General features: G+C 38.1%; 1 protein-coding gene across 9 annotated transcripts in view; it reads right to left on the reverse strand.

Annotated features, from left to right (window-relative positions):
* Positions 1–5,710: 5,710 nt before the first annotated feature.
* PTPRK (protein tyrosine phosphatase receptor type K) overlaps positions 5,711–22,704 on the reverse strand; it is a 549,193-nt gene continuing 532,199 nt past the window's right edge. For all 9 annotated transcript variants that reach the window (XM_029943969.1, XM_029943962.1, XM_029943968.1 and 6 more), the window contains 9 exons: positions 21,803–21,957; positions 19,568–19,703; positions 19,187–19,336; positions 18,134–18,307; positions 14,846–14,977; positions 14,577–14,702; positions 11,568–11,731; positions 10,901–11,036; positions 5,711–7,194 (listed from right to left, as the gene is read on the reverse strand). In XM_029943969.1, the coding sequence (XP_029799829.1) occupies positions 7,141–7,194; positions 10,901–11,036; positions 11,568–11,731; positions 14,577–14,702; positions 14,846–14,977; positions 18,134–18,307; positions 19,187–19,336; positions 19,568–19,703; positions 21,803–21,957 (1,227 nt within the window). In that variant the 3' untranslated portion in view covers positions 5,711–7,140. The remainder of the gene's footprint in view (positions 7,195–10,900; positions 11,037–11,567; positions 11,732–14,576; positions 14,703–14,845; positions 14,978–18,133; positions 18,308–19,186; positions 19,337–19,567; positions 19,704–21,802; positions 21,958–22,704) is intronic.

Genomic DNA, 22,704 nt, shown 5'->3' on the forward strand with positions numbered 1-22,704 from the left:
AGGAGGGAAGAGAACAGGGAAGGGCAAAGAGAAAAGGAGAGAGAGAATCCCAAGCAGGCTCCATGCTGTCAGTCTGGAGCTCAACATGGGGCTTGATCTCATGAACACTGAGATCATGAACTGAGCTGAAATCAAGATTTGGATGATTAACAAACTGAGCCACTCAGGTACCCCTCTATTTCTCCTTGCTTCATGCATTCTAAGGTTCTGTGGTTTGGTGTGTGCACATTGAACATCATAGGTCTTCCTTGAGGGTTGATTTTTTTGTAATTATGTATATCCCTTTATGTACTTTATTTGCTCAGGAGTCTATCAGATGTTAATAGTAACAACACAATCATTTTCTAAACAGCTTTCATGGCATGTCATTTTAATTCTGTTACTTTCAGCCTGCCAATTTCATTGACTATGTAGTGAGTTTCTTGTATATAGTTTATACTGCCATTTTCTTATCCAATATGATAATCTATTTTTACTGGCATATTTAGATCATTTAAGGTAATTATTAATATACATTAATACTTATGTCATTCAATTATTTGTTTTCTGTTTATTTTATCTGGTTCTCATTCCCATTTCTCTTTCCTCTCTTTCCTTAATTATCTGTATTGTTAACATGTTTTAGGATTCCATCTTTATTCATTTAAAGTGTTATTGACTGTGTATCTTTTTTTGAGATTTTAAAAAATTTATTCAAGAGAGAGAAAGAGAGAGAGAGAAAATGAGCATGGATGGGGGAGAAGCAGATCGAGAGAGGGACACAGAATCTGAAGGAGGCTCCAGGCTCTGATCTATCAGCACAGAGCCCAACGCAAGGCTTGAACTCACAAACCATGAGATCATGACCTGAGCTGAAGTCAGATGCTTACCTGACTGAGCTATCCAGGAGCCTCGAGTACATATCTTGATATAATATTCTCAGTGGTTCCTCTAGGCATTATAATATACATATGACTTATTTTAACTAGTGGTATCATTACTTTATTATTTTTAGTAAAGCATGGAAATCTTATTTCTGTTTGCTTCCCCACTTTAAAGTATTGTTTTCCTAAATATCATATGGTGCTATAATTTTTGTTTCAATCATCGAATATGATTTAGAAAGCAAATATCTAAGGAAAAGCACATTCTATTGCAGGTACCCATAACTTTGTTCTTTCCATTGTTCTTTCTTCCTTTCTGATGCTTGACAATTCCATCGTTTTTGCTCCTTTGAAGAACTTGCTTTAAACATTTTTTAAAGGTAGGTCTAGCAACAAAGTAACAGAGGCCAATGGCCTGGAAAGCTTACAAGATTTACCATCCAAACCTTTACTGATAGACACACAACGTCTGGGTTTTAATTTCTTAAACTTAACAATAAGGGCTTTGGATTTGATCATCTTAATTATTCCTCTAATGTCTTTCATTTCATGAGGAAGATCAATTCTGATTTCTCATGTGAAGGAATTTTTTCTCCTCAATGACTACATTTGAGTTCGGAGAATACAGAAGTTGACATTGTAAAGTAAGTAATTAAGGAATCTTTCCTCACTTTATCATGCTTAGAACTAACATAAAGGTGAAAAGAAATCAATTTCAGACTGCTGACTGTGCTTCAGGTAATTAGATTTATGGAACCAGAGTTCAGGTTCCCACAGTGGGCTGGCAAGAGCCCATGCTGTTTTGCACCTGCCGTGGAATTCAGCGTGTGTGGTCACAGTCTGGAACTAGAATGGTTCAGGCCATCCCATGGCTCATAGAAGAAGCACTTCCCCTATGAGTTCTCAATATTGTTATTTCCAGCATTTTTTTCTAGTCATCATTTTTGGGGTTACTTATTAATTGAAATGTGTGAATTACCTTCTAAAATACTCTTTTTGAATTTAGTCCAGGTAAAAGGGAGCAGAAAGAGACATAAACCTTGATTATTTTTTGTCTTAGGAGTCAAGATTCATACACACACACACACACACACACACACATGAATAAAAATATATGTTTAAAATATATAAAATAAAAAAAAATATATATATATATTTAAGTAGACTCTGTGGCCAGTGTGAAGCCTACTCACAACCCTGAGATCAAGACCTGAACTGAGATCAAGAGTCAGGATGCTTAACCAACTGAGCCAGCCAGATGTCCCATCTACACATATTTTTAAAACCAAAAAAGATGTAAGAAGGCAAATTGGAAGAGAATAAATATGAAAAAATAGTCATGACAGTTTTTTTAAGAGAGCGAAAGCTCAATGTTCTTTAAGAAGATTTTTAGAAGGTCAAACAACAGTTATTCTACTCTAGAAGTCACAAACTGAAAGCCTGTGGCTCTTAGAGACCACATCAGATGGAGCCTTCTGACAGATTTTATTTTGCATAGAGTTGGGCCAGAGGTTTGCTTTGTTTCTGATTTTAACTGGTTGCCAACATTCAACAATTTTTAAGAGTCTACGTAGAAGTTTCCACACTCTTTCGAGAGATGAGACACTGTACCGTGTGTATTCCCACGCAGCCAGCACATCGGGGAGGTAAGTGCCATTCTCTTTGGGTGTCACGTGTGCTTCCAAGTCCAAGTGGGAGTCCACACTGTTCCCTCTGATCCCTGTGTCAAATAGCAGTTCTCACTAATCGTTAATCTCATTATTGTCTTTTTAAATAGTAGAACTGAAGATGACAGAGTATTTAGTATCCATATTTCAATGAAAATAGGGAAAATGCAAGAGAGACCAGGAGGGATGTTGCGTTTTAATGAAAATGGAGACATAATTTTGCAGAGATAAGTATTCCTATTAGAAACACAAAGTAAGGATGGCTCTCATAGTACTACAGCTTGAATGGCTGTTCTCAAAGCCTGTTCTGCTCCCAGCCCCCTGCTCCCCGCCCCCTACCCCCCCCCGCCCCCCGCAGTGTCCATAGGCCCTGCAGGCATTTGAATTGCTCTCTCCTTCTTCTCAACAAATAACAAGAGGATGTCATAGCGATCTTATCTTTTACTGCTTTTCCAGTTAAGTGGTCTCAGACCAGGCATATAGTGGGAATGTATGGCCTTTGCTTGTCCCCATATCTTAGCATCAATTTAAGACAAGATTTGGTGGTGCAATTTAAATATTCTTGTTCTTCATATTCTGTACATCTAAGTACTGAGAGGTTTTAATTTTATTTTTTTTTGCCTCAATGCTACATCAAGCTGAATAAGTCTTATAAGACTATTGAAATGAATCCAACTACCCATCACAATCTGTCAATACTCTGTGTTAGATTTCAGGTATTGTAGATTTTCTACAATTGATAAGTGCATCATGAGAGATGGTATCTGTCGTAAAGTCTCTCTTTCCCATCCTGTCCCTGAGCAGACCTTAACATTAAAAAACGGGGCTTTCTGATTTCAGTAGGGACTTTACGCTTGCTTCAATGGTTCAGAAACCCCTTCTACTGGTTTCTCACAGGATTTGGTAACAACAGTCTCTCTGGTGTTTCTTTTCTTCCACGCTAGCATTTCAATTCACTTTGGAGGAAGCTGTAGTTCAGAAATGTTATGTATCTACCACCATTGATTTTTGGACAATTTATATTCTGGAAGCCACTTCTAGCTGACTTAAAGTAGGTCCCAAGACAGAACTTTTCCTTTTAGTTTCCGAGAGATAACATTCGAATACTCTGCAGACCACTCGAATGAACCAGAGCTATGAACAAATTCAGATAATATTGCTCCCATTCCAAGCCTCCCTGAGCTGAGGGGAAACTTTATGAAATAATATGTAAGCAGAAATTATTACGGGGGCACAGTCGGCTGTCATCTATCTTAACTTAGGAAAGTGTTGAGTAAAATAGCAGATTGCCCCTACACTCAGTAGCGGTGTTTACTAAAACCCTGAAATGAGTCTAGAAAGGCTGTTGAGAGTCTGCCCATGGACATATTTAACAAGTACCCTGCATGTTGCACTGGGATACGGGGCAGAATATTGAGTTTTGGCTATTTTGTTTGAGAAAGGATGGTTTGCTGAAGTGCACAGAAACTTAGCTAACAACGTGGAATTGTCATTCTCCCATAAAGTGAGGCAAATCTCAAACTGCTCTCCCAAAGCTAAGATTCTCTCCTATTTCTAGTTGCACCACAGTCATTTCCATCCTGAATTCGAATGTTTACTGCTGTTTAGTACATTCCTTAGATGCCAGGACCCATTTTACACCATTTTCCAGCAAGAGAACAGCTGTGAGAGGAAGCAGCTGTTGATGCCTGACTCCCAAGTTTGTGACCTGAGTACCTGGAACCTTGGAGATTCTCGAGAAGGTGAAGAGTGAATGAGCACATAAGCATGTCAGTGCAGAGGTAAGCGTGTCTCTTTCCCTTCTTGTCCAGGTAAAAAGATCTTTTTTATTCATCTCTCAATGTTAGACCATTTGGTTGCAATATAGCAACACACTCATGTGAATACCTTTCTCCAAAAACTAAATATTACAAGAAGGTTAGGCAGCTCAGACCAGAAGCCTAACACTGACTTTAAAAGAGTACTTTGTTAAAAATCATAAATTCCCAGCTCTGTTCCACACTTCCAGAATTTGCCTAGTGATAATATCTAAGAAGTGGATCTATAAACTGGTACTTCATGACAGCTATTCAAGGAGTAACTGATAGAAAGGTCAGAGGCCTTTCACCGTGAAAAGCATGGTCACTTTTAAAAGTCCCGCCAGGACATTTCCTGATCGGAGACACACAGCTGACTGAACACGGCCATCCACGCACAGGCCTGCACAGGGAGCGCCACGCGGGTATTGAATAGGACTTTCTGAATGAGTTTTGAGAAAAAGAGATTTACATCTCCCCATTGTGTCCTAATGAATTGGCCTCTGTGGTGCCCAGACAAAGCAAGCCGGACACTATTTTCTGTTAGAGAGAAAGAGGATTCCTTTTGTTCTTTGCTTAAATTTTGGAGGCCACATGGACCTCTGAGCTTTGCGAACAGCGGTATTTACGGTGATTTTGGTGGAGTGTGGACGTAATCATGTGAGCAGAAATTAAAGCAGGGTCACACCGCAAAGCAGAATCCTCTATAGGATTAATATCCTGAATATTACTGGGTAAACAAATCTTGGATGAGCTTGTGGATTTTTTGTTCAATGCATCCATGTTTAAATGTAAATTAGTCTTTCCAGGAAAAGATAAAGTCTCTTTATCTAAATTCTTCCTAATGAAAGTCACAAATGTTCTAATAACGTACACAGCAAATAGAAGTTTGAAGATACCCATAATGAGATTTTATGAGAAAATCAATTAATGAGGGACAATAAGAATGACGTGCCAAATTTTCTTTGTTATGCCATTGGGGAAGCAGTGTGTTTAGCTGAAGACAATGAACTGCTAAATCAGACTCAGATTTGAATCTGTTGACAAATCATTTACTTTCTCATTAGTTTCAATTGCAACATCCATAAAACAGGAATACTTATTTGTCAAGTTTGCTATAAGGGAGAAGTATGAAAACGTCTATCACATAAAAAGATAGTGACATACATATATAGAAATGTAAAAAAAATAATGTCAATCCTCTGGGCTTTATCCCTTCCAATCATCTGGACTGGCTGACATTCAATTAATAAAGAAAGATATTAGTGCTTGGACATTCATTTTACTTTTAATAGAATTTTAGTGGTCTACTACTATCAGTGAGAAGAGGCTATTTATTTGGGAGTGAAGGCATGAGGATTAAGAGGAAATGATGTGCAAACAATTGTTGTAATTATAAAAACTTTATTTCACTCTTACTTTAGTTAAATCTTGATAAGCACCATGTCATATACTGGCAATCTAGAAGGAGGATACTGGAATGCTTTAGTCAATAACAAACTGCAAGCTGATGGTGTGAAGTTACACCTACATGGAGCATATGAACAAGACCACATTTAGAAAGGTTCGCTTGAAAACCCCATGACCACGCACAAACCGGAATCTGGCATTGATCTGTTCATGCTCTCTACGGTCAGAATCCAAAGCTTGTGCATGGAAACATCAAAAGAAACACTTTATTGTCTTGACAGTTTACAGTTTGCTAAAACTTGACTCGGAAAGCATAAATGTTGCCATTTTGTTTTCTTGACCAGTGTTTGGTCACAAAACTCAATTCCTTTAAAATTTAAACAATGCTTAAAGGCTATGTTCAACATTGGGCAAGTCACCAGCAAGGCCTTTGAATGTGTGCAATTCTCATGTATGATCACCACACCATTATTTACCTAATAAAATTGTGGAAAAGTATACACTTTCAGCAAAATGTTTTCATTTGGTCCTACATTAAAAGACCCAATTGCCAAGGTGTTTTACATAAATTTAATTCACAAGCATGTACACAAGAGAATCACTGTAAAGAACATTGCTTCCTGGTTTATGAATAAAAAGTTTATCCTCTACTTACACTAAAACATACAAAAAATAATCTACAAAAATCATTTACAATTGATTTTAGTGAAAGAAAAAGCTTTCTTCAGAAAAAAAATGATTGTGTGGTGGTAGTATTTTAGCCGTCAAAAAAGGAATGTAAGTAACCAATAAATATAATGTGCTTTCTCCATATAGACATATTTACACTTGAGTCTTTGGCTTATGTTTTTCTAAAAAGAACGTTAAATGATCCAGCCATCATTGCACATTAAAAGAAAATAAGCCAGTTATATATATTTATATATTTATATAGAGATCTGCTATACTTGAAACATATAAAAAACGAACTTTACTATGAATTTGCACAGCTTTTCTTACTTCTTCCTTAAAGATTTAACATCTTTTATCTAAAAAAGGGAGAAAAAATGCCACATAGAAAGTATTAATTCATGCAACATGTGGTGGCTGCTCTACCAAAACCAGGAGAGAAAAAGCTGCGGATTCACTGTACAAACACTGAGAAGTTCTCATTTGAATCTGGTTCTTATTAAATATAATTTATGCGGCACGAAATGTCGAAGCTTTCATACGGTAATAGAAATTAGTTGAGTCCTTTTTATTAAGATACACAACTTCATAAGAAAAATACTTTTACTTCTTGAATGTAAAAGCCTCCCACCCCCCACATGAAAATCCTTCTGCACCAGGTGTGGCAGGACCAACAGCTGCCGGCCCAGCAGACAAACAGGCTTCTGCGTGGCTGTGCTCTGACGTCTCACCCGCCTACGAGGATTCCAGGTACTCCAGGGCCACGTCGTAGCAGAAACGGTACTGCTCCTGAAACAGGGTAAGACGGAAGAGCAGAGAAACGTTGACAAGAAGGGGATGCATGGTGAACCACAGCTGCCAACGGAACACCTGACCACCACTTTAGATTATTTGAGAATTACCAATTATTTTTTTCTATATAGAGGTTTAATTTCTGAGTATATGTATTTTGCATTTTTAAAAAAATATTTTTTTAATGTTTTATTTATTTTTGAGAGGGAGAGAGAGACAGCATGAGCAGGGGAGGGTTAGAGAGAGAGGGAGACACAGAATCTGAAGCAGGCTCCAGGCTCTGAGCTGTCAGCACAAAGCCCGATGTGGGGCTTGAACCCACGAACTGAGGGATCATGACCTGAGCTGAAGCCAGACGGACATTCAAACAACTAAGCCACCCGGGCACCCCTAGAATCTAAAGATCAGTGTGTAAGGGAAGGAACTTGAGGTAAAAGATATATCTTTGCCTCGTATTTTCTAGTACATTAAAAAATATCTCCAATATTTTTTATCTAGTTATAATCGTCAAACCTGATCATTACAGAGAAATTTCCCAGCATAGAAAAACCCAAGGAATCAGAAAGAGTTTCATAATTCTATTACCAGAAATGATTCTTAGTAAAATACTGCCTTCGTTTTGCTTTAGTCCTTTGTTACGAATGGTTAAAATAATAATTATTTTAGAATAAATATCAGCAGATACGTATATTTGAGAATAAAGGTTTGTATTTTACCTGCCTTTAACACTGTCATGTGTCTTTTTCTTACATCACTTAACATTTCTTTTCACACTACATAAAAGTCTCACATATGGACTTGACTATTAGATGGCTTTTACTTTTTCTCTGTTACAAATAAATGCTCCAGTGAACACGTGCAAATATTCTTCTCCAAACTTCAGATTTTTGTCTTTAGCAGGAAAAAAACCCCCAGTCATTTTATTTTATTATTATTATTATTTTAAATGTTTATTTATTTTGAGCGAGAGAGAGTGCAATCAGGGGAGGGACAGAGACAAACCCAAGCAGGCTCCATATTGCCAGCACAGAACCAGATGGGGGGCCTGCCCAAACCAAGTATGAGGTCATGACCCAGCTGAAACCAAGAGTTGAACACTTAACCAACGGAGCCACCCAGACTCCCAAAAACTAGTCATTTTAAGCTGCCATTTCCAATTCAAGTTCTTTTTTCTTTTAAATTTTTTAAAATGTTTTCACTTATTATTGAGAGACAGAGAGAGACAGAGCATGAGCATGGGAGGGGCAGACAGAAGGATGCACACAGAATCTGAAGGAGGCTCCAGGCTCTGAGCTGTCAGCACAGAACTTGATGTGGGGCTCGAACTCACAAACTGTGAGCTCATGACCTGAGCCGAAGTTGGATGCTTAACAGACTGAGCCACCCAGGTGCCCCCAATTCCAAGTTCTTAATTTTTCACATAGTTTTTCATTCATCAGAATACTGAAGTAAACTTTTCAAAAATGGTTAGTGTTTCTTAAATCTTTTTGAGTTTGTTTATATCTGGAAATTTCTGTCTCCTGTCTTTATGTATTGAAGACAACTTGGATAACAAAATTTGAGCTAAAACAATCTTTCCTTTACATCCACCCATGCACTGCTCCATTATCACGAATTTAGAAAAAAACCAGACCATATTACAAATTATGACTACTAATATGTAACTAATTAAAAATGTCTCAACTCATTCTAAGTGGGTAAAATCCAGGCTGTAATGCAGAACAACCTAAAATGCAATCGTATTTCTAAAAAGGACTTCCAGGTATCTCCCTAATAAAGTAGGGTAATAAAAACTTTCCGTAAGAGATCTTTATCAATCCTACCCTTAATTATCAAGTAGGTGGGATTTAAATTAGCCTACCACTGTGGCAAGTGCATCTGAAGAGTCACAGAATGCTTGAACACAGTTGTGTCTCTTTAAACTGTCACCAGCAATTTTGTTTACGCTCCAAATTTTCTTACCAAACTTGTCAGTTCAATTCAGCAGCACACTGAACTCATCATTAACGCGGATTACACACAAATCAGAGGGTAGGTATCAGTCAGGATTAATGGGACATGAATGTAAAGGTAAGTAAGTAGGAATTCTTGAAAGGTTCTAGAATGGCTGAGTTTAACCATAGGTTTTCTCCCCCCCTAAGTTATGGCAGGAAATAAGAGTTAAACTTGGAAGTAACCTTTGAATTCTGACACTGAAGTGACCCCACTGATGAATTTAAAAAGACTTGATCTGAGAGACAGAAGCACAGTTTACACTAAGGAATCTTCAGACAGCCAAGAGTTTCAAGACACAACCGTTACATTTTAGGAAGACTTGAGAGGTTCTACCTCAAAAATCCTTCAACTCTGTCCCCTTTCCTCCATCTCCATTGCCGATCCTCCAGCCAAAATCGACATCATCCTGTCCAGACAACAGGCAGAGCCCAAGGCAGGAGCTGGAATTGGTGTGGCTTGAGGGGACTTGCAGAAGGGGAAAGAGTCTGTTGTCACTTTTAAAAGTGAAACAGTCTAAATGTAACTCTTCAGACTCTGTCTCAGGAAGCAAGGCACTTTTTGTGTGAACAATCCATGAGCAGGAAGTGGTGAGAATACTTTAAAGGTTTATTGAATTGCTCATTTTAGTTATCTGATCATCTTGATAAGTGTAGGGCAAGCAACAATTTGCCTTGGTTTTTCTGGTTTTCCTTTGTGTGAACATAAACTGCACAGCTGCTCCTGACCTGATCCCACTCCGCACATGTGTGTAACCCACAGACGTCGCTCGTTAGAAGTGAAATGGGCTCGAGGAGTTGAATGTTTCTTTCTTACTCTCCATACACCTTCGCCCAGATGAACTCCCACATACACACTCCTATCGGCTCTTGTTTTGTGGGCCGTGTTCTGATTTTATGAGCCCTGGCAAATTTAGGCGGCATCATCTGGACCACACAGTCTAATTGGTAAAAGTTGAAAACTGTCAGGGATGATGGTTTAAAATTTATAATTTGACCAGACATGAAGAATTAAAGGTAATGACTAAAATAAATTTTGTATATTGTTTAAGGGCAGTAGGTGTCTAAAGTGTTGATTTAATCCAGGTGTATATCCAGTGGATTAATGTTTTGCCAGTTAACTCAAGATGCTTTAAGAAATAAAAATAAGCAGGGTGCCTGGATGGTTCAGTCAGTTAAGTGGCCAACTGTTGGTTTTGGCTCAGGTCATGAACCATGACCTCACGGTTTGTGAGTTTGAGCCCTGCATTGGGCTCTGAACTGGCAGCGTGGAGCCTGTTTGAGATTCTCTCTCCTTCTCTCTCTGCCCCTGCCCCACTGGTACTGTCTCTGACACTCTCAAAATAAATAAGCTTTAAAAAAAAAAGAAAGAAAAATAAGCTAGAATAAAGTCTGGACAGATTAATTTATTCTTATTACAGAACCATTTACTAAAGTTTATTACAGCAAATATTTATTGCCTAAAATAGAAAAAAAAAACCCCTATTACCTTTCCCAAATTAAGTGAAAATAGTTCTCATCAAGTTTTTGTGATGTGTGATTCCATGTATGTGGGTAGAGAGAGATACTCAGCATTGATCAGTTAGGCAGGAAAAGTCCCCACAGAGACTCATTTGTACATCTGATTTCCCTTGGGCGTATAAAGTCAACCCAGTGAGCAGGTATATGATGTCTAATCTCTGTGCTCCCTTCTATGTCTGACTCTGACTCACCGGGGCTTCCACCATGTTTGGCTTGCTGTTCCTCAGTGTCTTGACTGCGTGGAACACGTCGACCACATTTTGCCGCTTCACCATTTCAACAACGATGCCGATAGCACAGAACATACCACTTCGCCCACCGCCGTTTCTGAAAGCAAAGAAAGTGAGGGCATTTAGATAGCAGCAGCTTTTGGTCACCAGAGGTCACACAATCTTACATGTTGATTAATCAAAACATGATCTTAATTCTTTTCCATTTTGTATTAATTTTGCTTCATTTTTATGCACGTATGCCTAGAGGGCAGAGAGCAAGGATGTGTGAGCATGACATTAGTTCTGTAGCTCTTGCGTAGGAAGATGCTGTAGGCATCGACTGCTGCAACTTCGGTACTTTGAGGTTTTCGTACATTTGTAAATGGTGGACATCAGAAAAGTGGTTCAGAATAGTGTCCACAAGAGTTTAAATCATATAATTGCTATATGATTATCAGTGTTTTAAAAATATGGAAGTGAAAATTGGTAGTTAATTCTAGGATCATGAGACAGGAAGATTATTTTAAAATAACATCTATGGAGATCCATAGATACGAGCAAAGTACTCTTTAACAGAAAATATGAAAGCTAGTAAGGAAATGAGCACCAAGGCCCCCAAGTGGCCAACTGGAGGCACCAGACTCACAGGCAGTGGATGATGGTCCGGCCTTCCCCTTCCTCACATTCCTCCTGCCATTTTTCCACCTGCAGTATCAGCTTCAAAAATGACCGTTTGGAGCCAGGCACTTCTCGGTGAGAGGCCCACCCTAGATACTGAAACTGCTGTACCATCAGATAACCTTCTTGTGGCTGTGGAAGGAAAAGCATTTTTTTGAAAATAAGTTGGGACTAGAATTTTTACGAAAAAGTGAAGATGCAGACAAAATGGTACCATAATATAAATGCCATTTATATTGGATTGAGTCTATACTCTGGTTTCTCTTCTGATCGCATAAATCTTTCGCCTTTTACTATATTGGATTGAGTCTAGCTGGTAAGTCCAAAATATGTATGGTACAGAGACATTCTAAGTTACAGAAGCAAGAACCATGAGAATTACCTTTATATAAGGTCTTCTCTCACACCCCATAACCAATAATCAATTGCACTGCTTAAAAAACTTTCAAATTCTTTTTCTCTTTATTGCACTGACATCATTGCATATGCCCAAGCACCAATTATGATAATTACTTCTTAGCTGATCTCCTTGAATAATCTTTGATCTCCTTCCAAACCATTCTTGCTGCGGCATCATGATTATTTTGAAATGCAAATATCATCTTGTCATTCCCCTGCTTTAATGGCTTCCAAATGATCTTATCATAAAATCATGTTACGCCATAGCCTAAAAATTCCTACACGACACGACTCCATTTCCTTCCCCAACCTTCCCTTTATTCTAACACACTATTCAAGTCCTAGACACATTGGCCTTCTTTCAATCCATTTATCAAGTTACTTCTCACCTTGAGAATTTTGCCAGTCTCTCCATTTGGCCTCAAAGATGCCTCTGTTTGTCCCTCTCAGTCCCAAATACAGTGACCAATTTGTGTTGGGTTTGCCTGGAACTTTTCTGGTCTTTGAACAGAAATTCTTGTGGCCTGGGAAAACCCTGTCTTGTGAACACCACGACAGTTGGTTCTCGCACCCCCAAACAGCTCCTACCGATTCTTCAAATTTTGTCTCCCAGATCACTACCCCAACGGCATCTTCTCTACTCATCCAGCCATGTTATAGCACCCAAACACTCTGGATTTTGTACCTTTTCTCTAAAATTTCTCACATTTTTAAATAAAGGATTGAATTGTTCAATGCTTGTTTTCCCTGATAAAATATAAATTCTTTAAGGACAAGAAAATCTCTTTCTTTCTTTCTCCCCTAAACTCTGTATCATTAGAACCTAGCAAAATACATTCCAAAGAATAGTACTGTTGAATGAATGAACCCATACACTAAGCCCTCATATAAAAATATAAGAAAGAATTTGCAATACATGAGTAAGCCATATTATAAGGCATCAGATCTGAATTTCCATATGGCCAGGACTCAAGTATCACAAGGACCTACTAGGACCAACATCCAACTTCTCATTGGTGCATATTAAATATCTGATGAAGTGCATGCATTAAATAAGATCGGGAACAGGAAAAAATCATGCCCTAATAAGGACTGGAACATATAGAGGAAAATAAATAAACAAATATGCTGACCAAAAAAATGTAACACAGATTTCAGTTCCCTTCTTTAGAATATTTTTCATATAAACAGCTCAATTAAAAGACAAGTCTTACTTTCTTAGTTTAGCAGCTATGGTTTCTCAGCTAAAATATTACTAGAACCATAATGGAACAGATGTGCAGACATAATGAGATTCCATTTAAATTAACATCTAAGATATGCATGAATATTATGACATGATTGAAGTTATCCTTTTTTTCTCCACTGAAATGAGTGACAGAATTGGATATGATTTTAGCTTCTTATAGCTCAACATATAGACTTATTCACCAGAAACACATATATAGCCATTTTGATATGAAAACACTGAAATATGACTATCTGAATCATACACTTAAAATAATACACGTAGAGCTGCTGCTCTAAAAACAGAGTAATTTTTCTTTTTAAAAAAAGAATAATGTTTTCTTTTCACATTTTGCTTACTATTTGGTTACCCAATCTAAACAGTTTTTATTAGTTTTTTTTCTTTTTTCTTTTTTGAAGGAGAAATCCCAAACTGAATTTGTCCTTTAGTGTAAACCATATGAAGACTCAAGGAAAGAAACATTTCTGAGGAACACAGCTGCCACTTTGTTGCTGGGGTACCCATGCTGGTTCCACAGATCTGGACAGAGCCAGATACTGGGACATTTAGGAAGTCGGAATTGTAGGGGTGCCAGGGTGGCTCAGTCAGTTAAGTGTCCAGCTTCAGCTCAGGTCATGATCTCACGGTTCGTGGGTTCAAGCTCTACTTTGGGCTCTGTGCTGATGGAGCCTGAAGCCTGCTTCAGATTCTGCGTTTCCCTCTCTCTCTGCCCCTCCCCCACTTGTTCTCTGTCTCTTGAAAATAAATGTAAAAAAATTAAAAAAAAAAAGAAGGTTGAAATTGTAAGTGGGAGGAGAATCAATGATGACTGTGATTTACCTTTTTCCTCATGCATGGGGTTCTCCCTTATAGGCAGAACTTGGAATAGTGACATGGAGCCTTTCCATAATGGCTGATCTGATATATCCATTTCTCCCAAGGTAAAGCTTTTTAGTCATTAGGATTATTATATTATTATTTTTCAATTATATGCCTCTCTCAGGCTGGATATCAATACTAATAAGACATGTAGTCAACCTTAAGAAAAGTCTATATATGTGCAGAGACCAGGTTCAGACAATCAAACTCAATTGAGCGAGTGCATCTGACTTTAGTTTTCCAGATGGAACACATTAGTAACTGACCAGGACACCTCGCTCCCAGCATTTCTGCTTTCCTGTTTATGGAATGCATTTTTCTTCTAATACTAAGGTGTAAGATGAGTACTAGCATTGGGACTGACTATGTAACGCCTATTAATACTCTCCCTGTTGTCTGATTGGAATTACACCCCAAAATGGTTATGATCAGTTGCTCTTGATCAGCTCAGTTAAAATTGTAATGACTTACCCTTGTTAGATTGCATATCCTAAAAATTCGGTTTATCACATCACAATCCATTGAACAAGACATACATTCCACTTGGATAGGGCCATATCGTAACATCCCTTCTTCTGGCCAGTACTGAGGGCAGCCCTAGATGATGAATGTTTTGGGGGAGAAAAAAGAAAATGGCATTATTTTTTTCTAATTAGGGTAGTATGAAACAGATGTTAACATTTTATTATCACTGTATTAAGTTGTGTATGACTACACAAAAGCAACTCATAGCCATTAACCTGGGACAAGTCGACTTCATTTAACATCACAATGGAGGTACAGCCATAATCATACACTAATCTCCAGAAGTCTTTCACAGTGTTTGGCAGAGGGTATTGTGTGACGATGAAAGCAGCTGGCTGCCTGTAGCTCTGTAAAGAAATAAGGTAGATGGAAAAACATAAGAACTTAAGGCAGATGATTAGGTGTACAAGGAACTTCAATACATTTCAATATAGGACCAAGTAAGAGGTGACAGCTTCCCATGCAGATGGAGTCAGACGGCTGCATAAGTCATGGAACAGATTTGGACCAATGGAATGTACTAGAGCTAGTAATCTGTCAGTCTGATGGTAAGGCTTCAATGTCTCTTTAGCAATTCAAGACAAGAATTTAAGTCTTATTCTGTTGAGATTGGTAAGCATAGAGCAAATACAAAAGGAGAAACTAAAGAACTTCTCAAGGTTAAGTTCCTCAATGAGGTACTTGTGGGCTTTTTCAGTTTTTCAAAAGTAATCAGTCTGAGAGGCAGAGGCACAGAATTCCCTGCTGTGTGTGTATATATGATGCATACATGTATGTATGTACATATGTATGTATGTACCTATCTATTCGTTCTTCTGTTAATCACCTATTAATATATGTAACTGCTGGTTTCTCTTCCACTTCAAATAAGTAAAACTACACACACCTCAAACTCATGTGCTTTAACATTATATGAATATAATCAGCACATTCTACACATCTTATAGGCACATCCAGTTTCTTGGGCATTTCTAATGTATATTAATGGTTAGAATGATAGTTTTAATTACTTAAGAGTTTTCTTTTTTTTAAATTTTTTTATGTGTTTTATTTATTTTTGAGACTCAAGAGAGAGCATGAGCAGGGGAGGGTCAGAGAGAGAGAGAGAAAGACACAGAATCTGAAGCAGACTCCAGGCTTTGAGCGCTCAGCACAGAGCCTGACGTGGGGCCGGAACCCACAAACTGCAATATCATGACCTAAGCTGAAGTCAGATGCTTAACCAACAGAGCCACCCAGGTGCCCCTCTTAAGAGTTTTCAAAGTGGCAAAAAGTAAAATGCACTTCCTGGCCCCACCCATAAGGGAATGTCTCTTTCTTTATCAAGTGCTCCTTAATTGGGACACAACACATGATCTCTATCCAGAAGGAGGTATGCTCATTTGACCTGGGCAATCTGTCATCTTGCAGACCGATGACCTATATTTCTGTGTATTAACTTAAATAAGTTGTAAAAAAAATAACTAGACTGTTGCCTGAGATAGAATTCTTTAATATTAATAAAAACTTTCAGTGACCCCCTAACTCATTTGTATCATTGGACTCTTTAAGTCTTTCCAGTGTTTTAATATCAGTGTAGAAACTGATTCTTGAATCCTGATCCTATGATCATTTGGGAAATGCTGCTAACCGTGGAATTCCACTCCATGGAAGACTATGGGATAAATCTGAGCACTGGTAGTTCATTTGGCTGCTTCTACATGACCTCAAGCCTCACAAAGTGTCACGTGCAGTTGAGGTGAGTTTCTCTTCAAAAAGGTATGAAGGCTCATGAGAAAGAATCAGAAGAAATAAGTAAACTTTCCTTACAATTACATGTCTGCTCCGTGGGAAGGTAAGCTATTTACTCACTTTTTGAGTCACAAGGAAGGGGAGATGAATAAGATGATACAAAAGACAGATGATTTCCTGCTTCATTCCTCTGTAAATTCAGGAGCACATGAAGGCATGGAAATCTTGGAATCCTTGGTCTTATCTACTCATTCTTCACAGGCATACACAAGGTTATAGAACACCGAGGGCATTGCTAGAGGGTAGGGGGAGTAGGAAGTGCTGACCAATGAGCCCTGTTCTTTTAAGACAAACCAAACTTAATTTTTCTAAAGCCCCAACTACCCTAATAAATTCAGCACATGGTCTGGTCTCAGTTATAAAATGTATCTATGTTGAATCATAGGGAATTAAGCAGAGAATTGAAACAGGTAGAGAACAAAGTTCAGTCTTCATCTTGACTAGAAAACAACCTGGAAATTAAGAAAAATTTGACAGAGATAGATGCCAAAAGACAAAGAATGTCTCAAACATGTGCCTCATCAATCTCTTTCCTAATAGTTTTTTCTCCTTCCCCTTTTTACACAGTCTTTAAAAATTTCAAATCTAGACTCAGAAACAAAAAGGTCTTGCATGTTTTCTCCATATTTTGTATCTTTCCCTTTCCAAACAGTTACGTGGGAACAAAAAGTACAATGAGAATCTAGCGTGATTTCACTGGATATGATTAATGACTGGCAAAACTCTGGTCATGGCCAAGAATGCAAACTTTTCACTTGAGCTTGTCTTTAGACCTCTTTGCTCTTCAGCATAAAAAGAGCAAAGTAAATGACTGAAAGACTAGTCTCAGAAGTAGAATGCAGGCTTTCTAAGTCTCTACTCTCAGGAACTAATTTTGAAAACACAATAGGAGCAATAACTCAGAAGATTTCATTATTAATCATACAGGAATGAATCCTGACTTCTAGTTTCTCCTATTCCATAGATTAAAGGGAAAAACGTAGAATTGTTTATAAATGAAGATGATGAGCTGTTTCAGAGGATTCTGAACGTGGACAATCTTCTTACTTCTTCCCAAGGTAACCAAGAAAGGTGGCCAAAGATTAACTAACTAAAAACTCTCTTTCCATGTTGTTCTGTCTATGGATGCTCACCTGCTGAGGATGTGCTCTACCATTTACACTTTATGAAGGTTGGAATGGGGCAAGAGAGTTCTTTCATTATGATGAATGTATTAACATATCTTTGGTGCTTTCCTCTAGTTATTTATAAATGGTCTCTATTAATTAACAGCCAAAAAAACAAGTTAGCGCTAAATTATTGGAACATTAAATGCCAGATACAAAGATGTCTCAAATTAACACAACTTCAGTAAGAAATGGCATTCTGTGATTTTAAAAATTCTTTCCTAACTTAACATTCAAAACCTTAAGCCTGATTTTCTTTTCTGAAAATAATTAAGATGTAGAATATCACCTGCAGGTACCAAGAAAGAAATAATAATTGACAATCAAGTTCCAAATTTGGAATGAAGCCTAAAACTTATAGTTCCTAAGAATCCCTGTAGGGGAAATTTAAAACCATTCTCCAAAAAAATTGGTGTTTCAATGAAAGTTTCCAATTTTCCTTTCTAGGCCATTTTTTTAATTTTCCTGAAAGAAAACTAGCCAGTGTTCATCACATCACGAGGCTTTTCGTGACATTTTAGACTAACAAAGACAGCAGTCTCTTACGTCCATAAGAGCAGCATTGATGTAGTTACTACTCTCCCCATCAATTGTGATTAAAAAAGGCAGACATCTGTCAGGTGGCAGCATGTCCATAAAACGATTCTTGTCATGGTTCCTTGGCAGGCACGCTATACTGCAGTCTTCAGCTTGCAGTCGAGGGGTGACTGAATTCAAGGTCTAAAAAGAAAAGGGAACCTAGGTTAAAAGCAAGTGACCCATTCAGCAGCATAATGCAGACCTATGAAGTATTTGGGAGGCCAAGTACAAAGTGAAGGATTTGTACAAGGCAGCGGCATTTGCACGATGACAGACTGATAGGCTTTGTAGTTAGAGCTAATGAAGCCTGAGAAGTGACAAAGAAACAATAGATACACATTGTTCACTGCGCTTTTCAAAAGGAAGAGGGAGGCTAAACACCACAGCTACCTGCAAGATGCATTACCTACCCAAAGAAAATAGAATCGGAGTGGCCCATAAGGATAACCCACCATCAAAGTTGGAAACTATCATTTGCAGTAACATTTTGGCATGCTGTACTTGAACCCAGGCTGTAACATGCTAGAAAGGGATCAAAGTATTAGTTTTCTAGAGCTACTCCCAACTGCATATCCATATGCCTTCAGGGAGGTTTTAAGGGCAGTGAAAACATTCGGGGTTATTTAGAGACAATGTTTAGTACAAACTCCAGCTATCATTATTAATGTGCTTGATCTCACATTGTGAGTGACACAGAAGGTTAAAATCCATAAGACTGCATAAAAAAAAAGGTTGTAAATACACAAAATCACCACCAAATTTGACTTTTATGATACCTTTCCCCGAACCCTTCCCTGAGTCTGAACTCATTTGCCCTTCCAAACACAGCAGATATGAGCTCATTAATACGAAAGTGACTCCATAATATGTATAATGAAAGAGACAGGTATTTTATTATACTGAAAATAGGGTCAAAGGTTCTAAATTTGACTTGAAAGACCTTCCTTAGAAGAATTAATAATGCCCAGCACACGCTGTAGTAAGTTGCTCATAAAAGAAGCTCCAGAAGTAAATAAATACCTGGAATTCATCTTTGAGATGTGAAGAGTTAGTCTGAGAGTCTATTCTAATCATATCAAAATATGCAGCTTTAAATTCACAGACGGGTATGGCAGTTTCTCCACATAAACAGGCTTCTAAAATGGCATCATGAATAAAAATGTACTGTTCCTAAGAAAGAAAAGACATCACACTGTTTTAATAAAACTTTTCTGTCATCAAAGGTAGAGGATACAAAGAATTTTCTCTATATGCAAACATTAATAAAGATATCACTATTTTCCTTTATGACTTGATGAGCTAACCTTGATTCCATGTGAAAAACATTTATTATTTTTGATAAATGCTGGAAAGCAAAAAAAAAAGTCATCAGAGATGAATCCACAAGCAACACAGACACACCTCTGTCTGTACCATATTGATGCGACGCGATCTCAAGGCTTTGACACAGTTGTAGATGTCCACGACGCCCTCTCTTTCAGCCATGTCCAGCATGATGTCGATCACAATGTAACAGCCAGTTCGTCCAGCACCAGCACTGAAAAAATGAAACGAATCTGAAGAAGTGCAAGAAGCATGGTCATGCAACTTTGATTATAGATCCTTTCATCTTTCGCACAAGTGGAATCAAAGTGCTTTAACAACCTGCAAGACGTAATTTGTGCCCCGTAAACATTTAGCATACAAATCACTTCAGGTAGAGTATTTGCTTTGCTGTAAAATGAAGATTGGAACAAGAATTCAAAATTCAAAGCTCTAAACTTTGTAAATCAGATTGTGTTTTGAAAATAATATATACGTTTGTTCAAGGTCCATAGCTCTGTTTTGCAGTCTCCATTTTATGCAAATCTAGCGCACAGAATTTTAAGCTCAGAATTGACCAAGGGATGGATTCATGCTTTAAAATTTAACCTCAAGTTAAAATACTCATACCCATGTACTCGTGGGTCCTTTGACAAAATGCGAGAATGCTGGCTCACTGTTTTAGTCTTACAGACTCTTATAAACACCAAGGCAAAGGAAGTTAATTCCAGAACATTCTGAGGAGTCACAGTTCAAAGGAAGTGCTAACGGTGAGGGTGAGGGAAGGAAAATGGTGGTTATCAATCAGGAGGAGACCAATAGAAGGAATATTTGAAAGGTGAACAAAAGGAAAAATGAAAATGAGTAGTTAGGTTTAGGATATAATTCTTAACAGGTTACAAAGATAGCCACTATCTTACTGTATATTGAACCTTAATATAATTTGGTTATTTCACCACTTTGGAATGTTTCTTCAATTTTATATATAAAAATCAATGGAGCAAACAAGATATAGTTGGGATTTTATGGGGGGTGGGAAATTCCGCTTGGTAGTCAGCTTCCTCTTTTTCATAAATTTACAGATAGCTGAGCTTAAGTGGACAATGACACGTCTGTTTCCAAAGAGTATCTGAGAATCTTGGAGAACTTCTGAAGCAAGCAATTCATAGGAAATTTAACCACTATGATAAGTCAAGACACTCCTGAATTGAAAACCTACTTATCTCATTTTCTAAATGCATAGATGGGTTATTAACATTATTTCTTTGTTGTCCAGATTTGGTCACTTCTCAAACTCACCGTTCCTTAAGAAATTTAAGTAGAAGATACTGTGGGTATCTCTATTTCTTTCTTTCCTTTTTTTTTTTTTTTTTTTTTTTTTGCCTACCATCTCCTCAATCACTGTTCCTAGGGTTTGAGACAGGGAAGTAATTGAAGAGTACGTCTGATTTCTTGAGGAAGATTGAAGATTTTTTTTCAGGATGTATAGTATCTGATCCTTATGGGATGCCTTACTTTTATTTCCTTCTCTGTGTTGTTTCCCCTCTTTTATATGTGGTCATTTAAATTCTGAATAGGTTGTACTTTCAGGAAAAAAATGCTTCAGTACAACCTATTATGTAGCTTGGAGGGGATAGTATTTGAGAATGGTGTGCAGCTTTTTGGAAAAGCTTTTCAGATTCAGTACATAGTTTTCTGTTCACATCTCAAAATGAAGCCATGTAATTTGCTTTTAGTGTCTCTGAATGCTTGTTTTAAGAGACATTTCTAATCAGAAGGAAGCCTGCTTATAATGTTCACATTTTTCTGGCATATATTTGTTGGCTCTCACTGATAGTTTTCAAGGTCCTCTGATGGATGGCTTTTTAAAAAAATTCTTAAATAGCTGTTTTATAGCACAAATTCTTGCAATTTAGGCCATTTAGTAACTCTGTATGTCTCAAATTTAGTTTTAAAAGCTGGGCTTCTATTGGGAATTTACTAGATTGGCAAGAAATCTCTATTTTAACCTACCATTCCATACAATATGGGACTTGTAAAAGCGGTATAAAGAAACAACCTCCAAACACAGATGTTGCTACTAAAAGAGTTTCCACACTCCCATTTGTGAGCGGCACTACACACGTTAGGATGAATGTATGTGCTTTTTTTCAGTTTCTGTTATATGTCTTCCTGCCAGCTAACTTTTATTTTCTTGCTGTTTTCCCGTACCTGGAACACGTGCAAGCTGGCACCCTGCAAGCAGGCCTTCGGGTTGTGCTTTGAGCCTTCTTCGGCTTGCTGCCTTGAAAAGGCTGGCTGCAGACGGCCAAGGCCATGTGGTCCAGCACTCACCTGCAATGCACCACGATCGGGCCGGCACTGGGAGGGTTGGAGAACTTCACGCGCCGGATGAAGGACAGCAGCCCCGTGGCGTGGTACGGCACTCCGTGGTCGGGCCAGCCGGTGAAGTGAAACTGCTTAACCTCGCGGATCTCACTGTACCCCCTCTGCGCACATGTGTAAAGAAGTGTTTTCCAAAGAACCCGAATAAAGCCATTAAATGCAATCCCAGGCACTACAGCTGGTTGACAATGAAAGAAACAATGAAGACGATACCAAAGATCATGCTTTTTTGGGGAAAAAGGAAAAAAGATGCTGGTCTGATCTGATCCAGCAGCTTTACCTTGTCAGATAACTGCCAAAGAAAGGGAATAAGACGTCTTGCTCAGTTCTATAACTCTGTGTAAATTTTGTTTACCTTGACAGTCTGTTCCTTACTTGGGACGACAACACATAAAATTATTAGAAGAGGGAAAAATGGGAAAGCTAAAAGGCTGCCCTATTGGCCCAAGCACTGAGTTTTCAAGTGGTGAATAAAAGCAACTTTCTAGCTTCTCGCCTCAAAAAGATTTTTATGCCTTGTTTATCCATGTTGAAAATGGTTCTGAAGCCCAGCATGAAGGGATTTTCCAGGACAGCGCTACTCTAGATTGTTTTGTAAAAATATACAGACAGCTACACTGTTCTTTGGGCAAACGATGCTTCCTAATTCTGTGAAATAATTCAGCACAGAGTATTACCTAGAGCAACAAAAATACAAAATGAAAGAGAAGCCTCGTTGTTATGCCAACTCTCCTATTGGGTTAATTTAAGAAAACATTTAAATGCACACTTCAGAGCTTTCACCTTCTGGTTAAAAGAAGCCCGTAGATTGTGGTAGCACAGCTTAGAGAGCATAGAAAGAATGCTGCAGC

The sequence above is a fragment of the Suricata suricatta genome, chromosome 7 (genome assembly GCF_006229205.1).
Source record: "Suricata suricatta isolate VVHF042 chromosome 7, meerkat_22Aug2017_6uvM2_HiC, whole genome shotgun sequence".
NCBI classification, from domain to species: domain Eukaryota; kingdom Metazoa; phylum Chordata; class Mammalia; order Carnivora; family Herpestidae; genus Suricata; species Suricata suricatta.